The sequence below is a fragment of the Ziziphus jujuba genome, chromosome 3, assembly GCF_031755915.1.
Source record: "Ziziphus jujuba cultivar Dongzao chromosome 3, ASM3175591v1".
NCBI lineage: Eukaryota > Viridiplantae > Streptophyta > Magnoliopsida > Rosales > Rhamnaceae > Ziziphus > Ziziphus jujuba.
In genome coordinates this window covers 25,720,877-25,735,517 of record NC_083381.1, presented here as the reverse complement: position 1 = coordinate 25,735,517, position 14,641 = coordinate 25,720,877, and the positions used below count along the sequence as shown (strand labels likewise).

Below are 14,641 nucleotides of genomic sequence, written 5' to 3'. Positions count from 1 at the left end.
GGAATATAGTCTTAGTCTCGATTTTATAGTAGATAGCTAGTGAAGTGATAAATTTTAAAGCGTACTATTTTTTAATTAGAATTTTAATATTGAATTATTAATTAAAATAATATTTTTTATTAGATATTTTACTGGTCATAATTATAGGACTTATTTAGAAAATTTATTTGTATTAGTAATGGAAATGGTTTGAGTTTGTTTATTGACTTTTACAGTAGTATTTTTGGATATATATTTTTAGTAATATTTCAGTTGGTCTATTAAATTGAAAGATTTATTTATTTATTTTTTAAAATTCAGTTGGCTTATTTTATATTTTTATTATTATTGTTATATTATATAGATTGTTATAATTGTTATTATTTATTAATTATTTTGTATATATATATATATATATGGAGTAATAAGTCATTAGATAATATGTTATTCTCATAGAATTAGAACTTGAGACATATATAATATCTATTTGATAAAAATACGTTATTCTCATTAAGTTAAAACTTGAAACATGATATCTATTTAATAAAAATATGAGAAAGAAAATTAAAAATGAATGTGTCTATTAAATACTGCTTTTATATTTTGTTTTGCATGTTAAAATGATTCAAAGGGTCTAATAAATCAATATTAAACTTAAAATATTAGTAATTTTAATATATCTTGAATTAAAATACACTATTGTGTTAGATCCTGTAAGCATAATGCTATTATTGTTAATTAACTTATACAATTAAAGGGTTGTTAATTAATTTGATTTGTGTTAATACTAACATTTTTAACATTTGATATGTAAATACACATTCTCACTTATATTATGAATATGTTTTTAATAAATCATTGATACTTTTTTCTGTATATATATATATATATTTCTATATATTTTTAATTGCTTGGATTCTTAAAAAAATTATTTTATTCAAATAAAATTTTAGCATGTGACCTAACAAGTACTTGATTTTTGAATGGACGCCATTGAAAAACAAATGAGCCCGTCAGAGAGTGATCCTTTTATAACCCACCAATTGCATTGGGACCCATCCTTTATCTTCCAAAAGGTGTAGGTGGTTCATTCGATTGGGTCTCATAGGAACATGTGGGTGGGAACACTCTGGACACTGGTTCCCATTAAAACATTTTTTTTTTTTTTTGTTTTTTGACAAACCTTTTAAAACATTTCACGTAAAAGTCAAAGCCAAGGTTGAAAGAAAAATCGCATACCAAAATGATATTGTGCAAAGCTATAACCATTTGATTTCTTGCCTTTATAGGTAGTATTACATGGATTCTTCTAATTTTTCATTTAAGTTCTTTGACCCTGAGTCCTGATTTTTTGAAGCAACAGTTTTTCTGTATATATTTTTTATTTTCTATTTTTTCCCCCAAAACATTCACCTTTCCACTAAAGAATCTTTTTAACCCCGTAACGGAAAAAGAAAATAGAAATCCTGTGAAACATTTTTAGTAGACAATTGAATAATTAATTCAACAAAGATGGTATATTTATGTCAAAAAAGGTAACCAAGTCCAACAATTTACATAATAATATTATTGGAATAGAATTCGATGGCAAAGCCTATGCATACACCGAACAAATGATAAAAAAAAAAAAAAAGAAGTAATAATAACAAATAAAAATAATTGTTGTCCTAATTCTGGGTCTTTCATAAGAATGATCCTTCTTCATCGGAAGTACGTCTTGATCTTGAAATAGCTGAAAAATGGCTTCTCTGCAACAGGAATAAATTTGACAACCCACCCAACTGGCCAAGACATTGAAGCAATTCCAATACATATTCCCCATTGCCCCCAACTCAATCTGACTGTATCTGCAAATTTCTTCAGAAACTCCACCATTATCACCTGAAGAACTATGGTTATGGCGATGATCCCCATAAACAATCTGATCCTGTGAATCCCTTTAAACACATTCTTCTTCTCCAACTTCCTTGCATTGAATTCATTGAAAACTTGGCAGAGAACAAAAGTGTTGAAGATCAAAGTGTCTTTCACCTTATCATCTACTCCGAAGATTGATTCTCCCTTGAACTGTAGTATCAAAAGCACAGAAATCTGATACATAGCTTGAGGTAAAAGATTTCTCCACATGATGTTGGTGATAAGAGGCGCAGTCCGACCCACCGGAGGTTTATCCATGAGTTCCTTGGTAGGATTCTCTGTTGCTAGAGCCAGAGCACCTAATGTGTCCATGATCAAATTCACCCACAATAATTGGACCGCCGTTAATGGAACTTCGCCGGTGGAAACTGCGGCGACGAAATTGATTACAAGAGCAGCAACATTCACAGTGAGTTGAAACTGAATGAACTTCTGAATGTTGTTATAGACACATCGACCCCATTTTAGTACTGTAGCTACCGAAGCAAAGTTATCATCCAAGATGACAATGTCTGAGCTTTCCTTTGCGACTTCTGTGCCTTGGATTCCCATGGAGAGTCCTATGTCGGCTTCTTTCAATGCCGGCGCATCGTTCGTTCCATCTCCTGTGACCGCGACGACGTGGCCTTTTTGTTTGAGGCATTGAACCATGAGGAGTTTATCAAACGGAGATGATCTTGCCATCACAAGGATTTTGTCAACTTTCTCCATTCTTTCTTCTTCTGTGTAGTTTCTAAACTTCTCACCTTCTATTACAGCTTCATTCATGTCATGCTCTGCTCTAAGTATTCCACACTCTGCAGCTATGGCTTTTGCTGTGAAAACGTTGTCACCGGTTATCATCTTGACGTTGACTCCGGCGTACTGGCAATCTTCGACAGCTTTCTTCACTCCTGGACGACATGGGTCTTTAATACCCACAAGTCCTAACAGAACCAAACCTTGTTCTTTCATTGTTTTATGTCCATCTGAATCCTCAACCTCCTCTGCCTGAACTCTGCTTTGTGCGAAAGCTATGCAACGGAGACTGCTCGCTGCCATAGCTTGAATTATCTGTTGGAATTCCAATGTCTGTCTATCATCAAGATCCTTGATGATTCCAGAAGCATCGTAGTAACTCGAACACATTGCTAGAATCATCTCTGCTGCTCCTTTCCAATGAACGTGAACAGAGCCGTCGACTTTCCTCTTCAATAAAACCCCACTTCTTTTCTTCTGTGAATTGAAAGCCTCGATATGAAGAATTGAACATTTACGTGTGGTTTCCTCCATATCCATATTCAAATCCTCAACTGCCCACGAAAGAATTGCTTTCTCTGTTGGACTACCTGAGATTTCATATTCCATTCCAAAACTTGGCCTATATACACTACCTGTAGTATTCAGAGCAATTCCTTCCCTGAACAATTCTATAACATATGGAGCAACTGAAGAATAACCTCCTAATTCTTCCATAGAATCTTTGCCTAGCCAACACTTTGTGACTTTCATTTGGTTCATGGTTAATGTACCTGTTTTGTCAGTACAAACGGTGGTGGCAGAGCCCATAGTTTCGCAAGCAGAGAGCTTCCTCACCATTGCTTTATCTGCCATCATTCTCTTCATTGAATATGCAAGAGTTAATGTCACTGCTAATGGCAAGCCTTCTGGTATAGCAACCACAACAATGGTGACAGCAGCTGCTATAAATTCCACTGAAGAATTCAAAATGTCGTCGAACTTGGTCTTTCCCTTGATGAATTCCTGATTTCCATTCTCATCTTTTGTTGTCCCTGTGAAGTATCTAACAAACAAGACAACAAGAACAATGAAAGCAACTGTCAGACCAACCTTACCAATTGAAGATGTGAGCTTGTCGAGCCGAGCTTGTAATGGAGTTTGCTCGTTCGTATCGCGAGTGAGTTGGCTCATCATTTCTCCCCATGCTGTGTTCATTCCGACTGCAGTGATGACCATTCGGCCAAAGCCATCGACCACTTTAGTTCCAGAAAACAAGAAAGGATTATGGTCATGATTAATTTCAACGTGGTCACTCTCCCCTGTCATGCTAGATTCGTCTATTTGAAGGGAATGACCTTGTAGGAATAAACCATCTGCTGGAACCTGGTCTCCAATTTTTAAACAAATCACATCATCGACTAAGATTTCGAATATTGAAATCTTTTGTCTCCGACCACCTCTGAAAACATCAATTTGGATATCGTTGCTTACTTTTGACAATTTGTCAAACTGTCTGTTTTGTCTGAAATTGCTAATGGCAGAGACAGCAATAACAAGAAAAATGGCCACTAATATGCTTAACCCATCAATCCAACCTTCTTTGGCTCCATGAACCTTCATACCAAAACCAAGAGAAAGTGCAGCACATACCATGAGGATGATAATGGTAAGATCTTGAAAAGCTTCCCAAACATAATGGAGGAAACCTTTCGTAGGTGGTTTTCTGTAAGTGTTGGTACCGAAAACTTCACGTCTGCTGGCAATTTCTTTATCATCATTGGAAACTCCTTGTTGTACACCAGTTTTGAGAGCTGAAACTACACCATCAACCCCTCCCAATTGTTGAAGCTGATCGAGATTCTTCTCCTTAACAAGTTGAACCAGGCTTGCTCGTTCGATTTCGAATGGCCCAATTTCTGATTTGATGGTGATGGCGGTGTAAGAAGTAGAGAGGGGAATTTCGATATTTCCCTTTTTGGTTACTGTATTTTGGTAAATTGACAACAGGGCTCTATAACAATAAATTGTAACAAAGGGGGTGTGCCATTTTTTTTTATGTACACTGACACTGTTTGGGGCTTGAAGCAATGTCTCGATACATGCAAGATTTGCATGAAGAATTTCAGGCGACATGACTTCACAACCACCCCCCCAAAAAAAAAAAAAAAAAAGAAAAAAAAATGGAAAAATTGAATAAAAAACAAATATTGAGAAGACGCAGAGTTGATATTACGGTATCAGAATGGCCAACACGAAAACCAAAAAAAAAAAAAAAAAGAAAAAACAATATTGAGAAGACACAGAGTTGATATTACGGTATCAGAATGGCCAACACGAAAATCAAAAAAACAAAAAGAAAAAAAAAAAAAAAGGGAACAATATGAGAAAAGCAGGCACAAAAAGTAGATAACACAAAAATCACAATGTTTATCCTTTTTACTTTAAAACATTAGACGTAAGAACAATAAATCTTTGATGAAAACTTAGAATGATTGGGGATTCATTTATACACTCACATTTCTTTGTTTCTTCGAAATTTCATGGAACGGTACTGGAACGTGGGCAGAATATATATATATATATATATATAAACTACCTTTACGTTTTCACCATATGTGTGAATCTTTTCTTACCAAATTCAGAAGCAAAAAATGATCTTTGCAACAGAATATGGAAAAGGACAATGGCAGCTATTGTGTCATTGTCATTGGTGGATTGAAATGTAATTTATCTCTTCTGTTTTTTCCTCACATTTTCTATTTTGATCCAGAAATAAAATTTAACATGGTGTTAAAAATGATCCTATTAAATTTTGATTAAATGAATATTAGAAATATCTCTAGCATTATCCTTTTAATATAAAAAAAGCTTGGAAATAAATATTCCAACGCGTACGTAACGTTTATCAACATAAAAATGTTATTTTTTATTTTTTTTTTGGAAAATGATATTAAATTAATATGTAAATTCCTAAAATAAATCAATCTTTGCTTGGTCTTCAAGAAATTAATATATATATATATATATATATATATAAGTTTACAAGAAATTCCGTTGGCATTTAAAAAAAAGCTCTTATGTACTTCATGTTCCCCAGTAAGCAAAAATTAATGCTTCAATGTTCCTCATCTTTTCCTAAACTTTTATTTTTTAAAACTAATTATTGGGTTATAATAACTAGTCTGAACCCCATCCAACAAAGACGTTTTTCTTTCCCTTTTTTTTTTGTTTTTTTTTTTGTTTTTTGAAGATCTCCAATAAATTTAATATTAGGAACTGAATTAATAAATATACCATCATGATAAACATATCTGTTATCTCGATAGATTTTAACATAATATATATATATATATATTAATACACACAAATTATATTATAAAATTATATCTGTTTTTTTTTAATGGATCGTTGAATGCTCATTGACTCTTATTATATCTATTGTGTTAATTTGGCTATTCAAAAATATAGGGGAAAAAAACTAAAAATAAATAGAGAAGTGAGTAAAGACAAGAGAGGAGTGCGCTGCAAGGCTATCAGGTTGCGTGAGCAGGTCGAAGTCAAATCGAACCATTATTTTGGGCAAATGAAAATCCGTTACGTAGTTGTTGTCGTTTTATTTTTATTATTATTTATTTTTTACTTTGTCTTTTGGTCAAATATTGAAAAATAAAATCCCCCCTTTTTATTATTTTATTTTTTTTATTTTTTTTCCCCCTTTTCCTTATCAGAATCCAAGCTGCAAAACAGCTTAAAATTATTTGAAATTATCTTCCTTTAAAATTTAAAAAAATTATCTTATAGTTCCACACATCCGTTTTTCCATCCATTGTTTTATTCCAAGATTTATTATCGTAGTTTTAGGAGTAAAATATAAAATTTGCAATACTTCAATGGGGCTAAAATATATTTAACCCTTAAAAAATATTTACAATGCATCAGTGGTTAATTTTTTTCAAATAATTTTCAAGAGAATAATATTTTTTTAATAATTTTTTGAATCTTAATTTAAATTATAGTACTTTCTTTTCATTGTAAGTAGGCTTATGATATTTAACAAAGAGATTGCAGTTTATGTGTATTTTTCAAACTTCTAAAAGGTATAAGGGATGGCAAAACAACAAGGTTGCTTCTAGCTTTATAAGCCTTGGTGAAACCTAAGCTTGGTAATGCTTTTTGTTATTTTTATTATTATTATTTTAATTATATAAGTCTATATTACTATAATACATATAATTAATATAAACTGTTAAACATCTTCTCGTAATAAAATTTTCATTATGAAATTTGATACTTTCTAAATTTTTAATAAAAAATTAACAAATATTTATTTATAATAAATTTATGAATACTTCATAACTTTTAAGTTTTCAAAAAAATAAAATAAAAATTAATCTCTCATAGATATTATAAGTCTACAATTATTTAATAAATCCTACAATGTTAAATTTAGATATAACAATAGTCTAATTAACTTTAATATAACTTTTTAACGGATTCCAATTCATTAATGTTTATAATTTATTATTATTTTTTTTTCATTTTGAAAATGTGAACCATACAGATTAAGTTACTTAAATATTTTTCCAAATTTTTTCTTCCCCTTTTTTAAACACTAATTTTTCTTTTTTGTATTTTTATTATTTTTTAATTTCTTATAAATTCTTTTAGAACATTTTTTTTCCCAATAAAACTTAATCTAGCTTAGAAAAGAAAAATTGATAAAAAAGCTCACACCTTATGATGTTTAGGTGCATATTAGATGAGTGATATTTTTTATTAGAAACAATGTTGTGATAAACTAGTGATTTTTGACAAATGGTCGTTCGTGTTTTCCATTGATGTCTGAAAAATATGTTACGTGCTCGCATCTCCCACAGAAGGTACTACATGACTAGGATCCCATGTGAATCCTACATGTGGAATTAATATTCAATCTTATCCAAAGCCAATATTTATGTTTCACATTTTTTTTTCTTGCTTCATTTATGTTTCACATTTAAAATTATATATATATTCTAAATTAATGAAGAAAAAATTAAATTACTGATGCGGATTCATGGAAAACACGTGCAGAGCAGGATAACATTCAATATGATGGTGTTTCTCATCTTAATTATCTTCACAGAAAATTTATTTTCCCTTGAACTGTAAAAACAAGACGACAAAGTTCTGTAGCACATGGAATCAAAACTCTTAACCAAAAATGATGTTGCCTTTTTCTTTTCTCCAATTTATTAGTGTGTGTGTGTGTGTGTGTGTATATATCTGTAAATTTGGATTAAAGGCTCACGTCCTTCACCGGTTTAAGTGAAAATTAATGCCAGATTACTAAAATTGCCAATTATACATGCTTGTAATTTGAGCTGGGTTTTCCTCATTTATGCCTCTGATATATATATATATATATGTATATTTCTGTTTTTATAAATTAGGGAGGACATATTTCATCAACGTAAGACTTATCACCTGACCATATCATGTATTTTCTTCTATATGGTTTTCTTAAGCATGTACTCCATAATATATATATATATATATATACATTATACATTGTTATTCCTCAGGTTTTATCTTTTAAAACCAAATTTTTGGTTCACAAAAATATGAAGTCAGAAGCCTATCCAATAAGATTTCAAGTTTTAATTTAATATTTCGAACTGAATCAATATATATCTTTGACCAAAACAGGAAAATCTTTTTCGGGCTCTTGGGTCCTCTCTTTTACCCAAATATATATATATATCTCGTTGAAGATGCTTGCACTCATATCTTGAAACAAACTACAAACCGTAAAGTTATTAAAACTTATATTCTTTTAAAATTTTATCTATAATTTTAGGCATATTATTTTTCCATGCCAAATTCATTATTCATTCTAAAAATTTACAATACATCAGTAGTTAAATTTTTTTAATTAATTTTCAAGAGAAAAATGATTTAAATATATTCATTCCGTGATAAATTGGCTTATGCATTGATTAAGAGACTAAAAAATTGTATTTTTCTAAGAAATGATCTCATAATAAACGAGTCATTTGTTGGGTGGTTTGGATTTCCATTGAAGTTTGACAAATGCAATACTCGGATTTCCCACATAATTGCATGATGACTAGGATCCTACATGGGATATTCAATTAATATCCAAATATTTATGTTTAACGATAAATTAAAAAAAAATTCAAAATTTTTGAAGAAAAATGATAAATAAAAAAAACCCCGGACCAAAGGATTTTGCATTTTCTCTGACATTCTAATTTAATGATTATAGTGTGTGGGCTGCTTTCTATCCAAGCCTACTTATTTAGATTCAAATAAGATTGTAATCCAAAACTAATTAATAATGGATAAAGTAGCTTATTTAAATTATACAATGCATGTTTTTTAAGTTATATACGGAACTTTTCTTTTACATTTTCATAATAATCACCTTTTCAAAAGAAGTTTTGACATTTGTCTATTTTTACACAAAGTTCGATAATTCGTTTAGTTTTGATATCACTAATAGGAAGTGTGGGCTCCTTCTCTATTCAAATCCAACTATTCAGATCCAAATGAGATTTCAATTCAAAATCAACTTATAATGAATAATCTACCCAATAATGATGTGTCAATTCTTTGTCCGTGGGGATATTCAGGATCATGCAGGAAGAAAAAGTATTGTTTTTTGCTACCGCATTGCTTAGTTTGAATCTTCCAATTAGTTCAAGGGTGGGCAGTAATGTGTCACATAACTAGTGAGATCTGTGGTTTATTGATTGCGATATAAGGTCATGGTACTCTTAGGAAGGAAAAAGAGTGCTCTTAGGAAGGAAAAAGAGTGCTACAACCCGTATAACCCATTTTGAACTGTCTTAAAGTGGTGTATAAAAGAATGGTATCTTATCATCAGCCAAAAAAGAGTGGTATCTTTTTTCAATGTAAAAATAAGCTCCTTTTAATTTATATTTAAATACACAGCTTCTCATAAACACAATAAATAGAGGAATGGGATCCTCTACCTTTCTATCTCCAATGAAATTCAATACGTCATTAAAAAAATTCTAAAGGAAAAAGACGTTACATTTAATTCCATTTTCTCTTTTTTCCAATTTGCAATCTTGAATAAAAACATATTAGCATCTTTTTCACCCTTGAATGAAGCAAATCTCTTGGGCATTTGCAAGCTTGGTGATCTTTCCATCCCATATTCACTAGATACTATTCGGTTTGCAAATTCTATTAAACCCACAAGCACCACTATTGAAAGTTTTTAAACGATCAAATTAAATCAAACAATTGAAAATTACTCGCTAGCTATTTGTAATCCCAGCTCTGTGTATATATATGCCCCAAGCCACATCCTTGTTTTCTTCATTGGTTCATTTTTAATCTTAATAGCCATTTTTCAAATTGGAGTTCCAACTTGCAACTTCAAAGTTCCTTCCAAAGGTATATGGCGGTAGACTTAATTTAAAGGGACTCAGAAGCTTTAATTTTCCAAGCAACAATTTTTCTATGAACCTTCTCACCCCCATTGATCGAGACAGTAAATATGCATTCTCTAGTTCTTATCATTGTTTCTTATCCTCAATTGAAGCATGGCCAAATGTAACACCATAAATACCTTTGCTTAAATTGAAGAAACCTAAACCAGGCCACCTGGCAAATAAATTCCACCTTCACCCCATTTGCCCATCTATCATGGGGGACATTCATAAGTGAAAAGATATGGAAAATTTTAAAAATAAAATAAACAATAATATCAAAAGCATGAATTTTTTTTTTATTTTTTATTTTACCAAATTTGTTTATTAAAATGATGTGGCATAACCTCACAGTTTTTTTCTTCAAATAGTAATCTTACGTCACATTATTTTGGTAAATAAATGTTCTGAAAAGGACAATGGCAGCTATTGTGTCATTGGTGGATTGAAATGTAATTTATGCCTTCTCTTTTTTCCAAACCTTTTCTATTTTGATCTAAAGTCAAATTTAACGGAGTTTTCAAATTAATCTTATCAAGTCTTTATTAAGTGAATATTAGCATTATTCTTTTAATATAAAAAAAACTTGAAAATAAATATTCCAACGCGTACGTAACGTTTATCAACATAAAAATGTTATATTTTTATTATTTTTTTTTAGAAAATAATATTAAATTAATATGTAAATTCCTAAAATAAATCAATCTTTGCTTGGTCTTCAAGAAATTAATATATATATATATATATATATATATAAAAGTTCGCAAGAAATTCCGTTGGCATTTAAAAACAAAGCTCTTATGTACTTCATGCTCCCCAGTAAGCAAAAATTAATGCTTCAATTTTCCTCGTCTTTTCCTAAACTTTTATTTTTAAAACTAATTATTGGGTTATAATAACTAGTCTGAAGCCCATCCAACAAAGACGTTTTTCTTTCCCCTTTTTTTTTTTTTTTTTTTTTTTTGTTTTTTGAAGATCTCCAATGAATTTAATATTAGGAACTGAATTAATAAATATACCATCATGATAAACATATCTGTTATATATATATATATATATATTAATACACACAAATTATATTATAAAATTATATCTGTTTTTTTTTTTAATGGATCGTTGAATGCTCATTGACTCTTATTATATCTATTGTGTTAATTTCACCTGGCAAATAAATTCCACCTTCACCCCATTTGCCCATCTATCATGGGTGACATTCATAAGTGAAAAGATATGGAAAATTTTAAAATTAAAATAAACAATAATATCAAAAGCATGAATTTTTTTTATTTTATTTTTTATTTTACCAAATTTGTTTATTAAAATGATGTGGCATAACCTCACACAGTTTTTTCTTCAAATAGTAATCTTACGTCACATTATTTTGGTAAATAAATGTTCTGAAAAAATTTCATACCTCTAGCATCATCCTAAAATAAATGTAAAGGTTCTCTAAAAGTCTGTTTGACTAGACTTTCTAATTTTATTTTATTTTATTTTTTAAAATGAATGTGTCAATTATTTCTTGGTGGCACGTTGAGGAAGTGACAGGGGAATCCATAAGAAAGAAGAGCATTGTTTGTTGGTGCCACGTATCTTAGGTTAAAACTTCCAAATTAATCGATGGGTGCGTACTGAGTCTTTTTCTTTTTGTGGAAAAGGGTGTGTAAAGTTGCGTGTACTCTTGTAGAGACTTAGAAAATCTTGTATGAAGCGGTGTTACCAGCTCAGCTGGTACCACTTCAAACGGTTGAATGCCATGTGTTTGAAAAAATTGTGTCATGTTATGTGAAAAAACCAGCTCACTAGCTCTTTAAGATAAATATTTGCACCATCGTTTTCCTCGCCATCTGCCACTCCTTTTCTCCATAACAAGAGCTTCTGCCATTTCAGCTGTTGCACTAAGAGGTGTTTAGAAGTGGCTCAAAATATTTTGATCTGATAAGAGACAAAGAGAAATATATCTTAACTCTTTTTAATTTTTGCTATGATTCAAAGATTTTCTGGATTGGAATTAGCAAAATCTTGTTTGTTTGTTGATGGAAGTGGCCCAAGATTTTCTCATTGATGGAAGACATTCTTGGCTGCAGATAGCTCTAATGAAGTGGATTTGAAACTTCTCATTGATGGCTTTACTTAAGAGAGATCTTGTAGTTAAATGCTTTGAATTTCTAAAAATAATGTAGAATAAAGATCGGTTTCCAAATTCATCCTCAGATTGATTCAATCACAGAAGTTTATTTTAACCCAAGCTTGTCTCAAAACGTTGCATATTTTTATCTTTTAAATGAAAAAAAAAAAAGAAATTGAATTAAAAAAAAAAAAATCAATGTCTTCTTTTTGAAAAAAATCTAAAAAAGCAAATATTCATCCACTACTAGAATCGAGCTGATACACGACGCAAGTACTGCGTCACACTAAATAAACAGCGACGCATTTGACTGAGTCGCCAAATGTCTTGTCGCGAAATATATAAGATAACAGGCGACGTATAATAACAGTCGCCTAATAATACATTTTAGCGACGCACATTATGTAACACCCCGTCCCGAATCGCATCGGAATCCGTGCACGTTGACCGAGGTTGACCGTTGACCGTTGACCGAAGGGGTCGAAGTTGACTTTTTGACTCGGTGGGAATTTCGAGTTGACCAGGGTACCGTGGCGAAGTGCATGACGCCCTGAGTTCGTAGACTAGTAGCACGTCGAAAACGGAGCTACGGTTTGAAAGTTATGGGCAAAACAAGTTGAAGTGTAAACTGTCTAAAAGGTGCCGGGAGTTGACTTTTTCTTGTGATGTAATTGTGAGTTGACTCTTGTATGGTTGTAAAGTACTCGTCGATACGAGTTCACAGACTAGCGGCACGCTCAAAACGGACATCCGGTTAAAAAGTTATGGACGTTTGAAGTTTACCGGATACCGTATTATTTTAATATTTTTTTGGGTCGGTGAACAGTGAAACGCCACGTGTCAGTTTCTGATTGGTCCACGTGGCATGAACAGTGTCATGCAGGGGTTTTATTTGTTAAAACACTCGGGGAAGAGAGAGAAAGAGAGAGAAGAGAGAGAAAGAGAGAGAGGAGAGAGAAAGAGCCACCGCCGGCCACCGGATTTTGTCACTGTTCCGGCCGAGTTACTGTACACGCGCCGGACAGAAAGCTTGCCCACCTCATTTCCGGCAAAACCTCCAAATTTCACGGCGAACGGCCGCCGGACGCGCCCGGATCGGACGTCCGAAGTTTGGCGGCGATTTTTCCCCTCCACCGCCGGCCACCGCGAATCGGCACTATTCCGGCCGATATACAGTACACGCGCCATACACCCAGCATCCTCTCCTCAAGTCCGGCCTACCCACCAAAAATCACGGCCATCGGACCACCGACGCACCGGGATCGGAGCGTTTTCCGGCGAGGGGTCGAAAATCTTCAAACGGTGATTTCTCCGCCGTCCGACCTCCGTTTTGCTCACCGTCGGTCCGGTTGGATTGCTCTCCTCACGATCTACAAATCTGCAAAATTTCACAGCAAACGGCCACTGTCGGAAATTACTGTTCCGGCGACGGTTGCCGGTGACGTGGCGGCCCGCCGGAAATTACTGTTCCGGCGAGTACCCGAAAATTCCGGCCAGCTCCAGTCCGCAGTGTTCGACCTCCTGAACCCAAATCCGACTTCCGTTTCCACCAATTCGCGACGGTTTGGGAGAATTGCGGAGCCGAAACCCGAAAAGCTTCCCGATAAAATTCCGACCCCGTCGGGTACGATCATCAGAAATTAAGACCGGATCTGTGATTAGCATCACTCGAGCTTCGATTCGGTATATCATTCGTAAATTTTAGTTATCGTTTGGTGTTCGCTCCTCGGGTACCCATTTGGGGATTACCCGAATAAAATATTAATATTTGTGGTTTTGGTACTGTGGATGTTTTAGGTGCACGTGCAAGTAGCGGAGTCGATCCTGCGGAGGATCTTGATTGAGATACGTGCACAAGGTGAGTGACCCACCTTCAAATTAATTTTGGGAATTTAATTGGTGAATATATAATGTGTGATTTAAATATTTGGAATTTAATTTCTATGTGCCAAATATTTATTTGAATTATTGTGGAATTATTTGTGAATTTATCGGATTTAAGAAAATGTGTATTTCACCAATTTATGCCATGTGGAATTATTTTATGGTTTTGAGGATTTTGAAATTGGTGTGGTTTTAATGGTAAATTGGGCACGATTTGATTTTCAAATATTTCAAGGAAAATATTTGGTTATGTTGGTGATTTCAATTTTTATGAAATATGCCCATAAAATATTATGGGATTTGATTATGATATTTCGAGAAATTATTTATGCTTGGAAAAAAAAAAATGTGGATATTTGAATTGATGGATTTGGGAGTTGGTGGATTTGAAAATCATGGGATTTATGGTATTAATTATAAGGAAATTGTGGAGAATTTCCCGGTTCAAGCGGATGGATTATGCCCGCTATGTTTATGAAAAATGTGAAATTTGTTTTATAATTTAAATTGTGGATTTTATGATTTTTAGATGCACCGTGCACGTACTGGT

General features: G+C 32.6%; 1 protein-coding gene across 2 annotated transcripts; it reads right to left on the bottom strand.

The window, feature by feature from the left end:
- Positions 1–1,599: 1,599 nt before the first annotated feature.
- LOC125423268 (putative calcium-transporting ATPase 13, plasma membrane-type) lies at positions 1,600–4,775 on the bottom strand. 2 transcript variants are annotated; one of them, XM_048476946.2, is made up of 2 exons: positions 3,408–4,775; positions 1,600–3,269 (listed from the first exon to the last, which is right to left on the bottom strand). In XM_048476946.2, exons 1-2 carry the CDS (start codon positions 4,747–4,749, stop codon positions 1,681–1,683), a joined length of 2,931 nt encoding a protein of 976 aa, XP_048332903.2. In that variant the 5' UTR covers positions 4,750–4,775; the 3' UTR covers positions 1,600–1,680. The 2 variants fall into 2 exon arrangements, with proteins under 2 accessions (XP_048332903.2, XP_060671472.1); XM_060815489.1 differs by having other exon boundaries at positions 1,600–4,775.
- Positions 4,776–14,641: the final 9,866 nt, after the last annotated feature.

What these genes read in the sequence shown, in the direction of transcription:
- LOC125423268 (XM_060815489.1), bottom strand. Translation starts at nt 4,749, where the DNA reads ATGTCGCCTGAAATTCTTCATGCAAATCTTGCATGTATCGAGACATTG.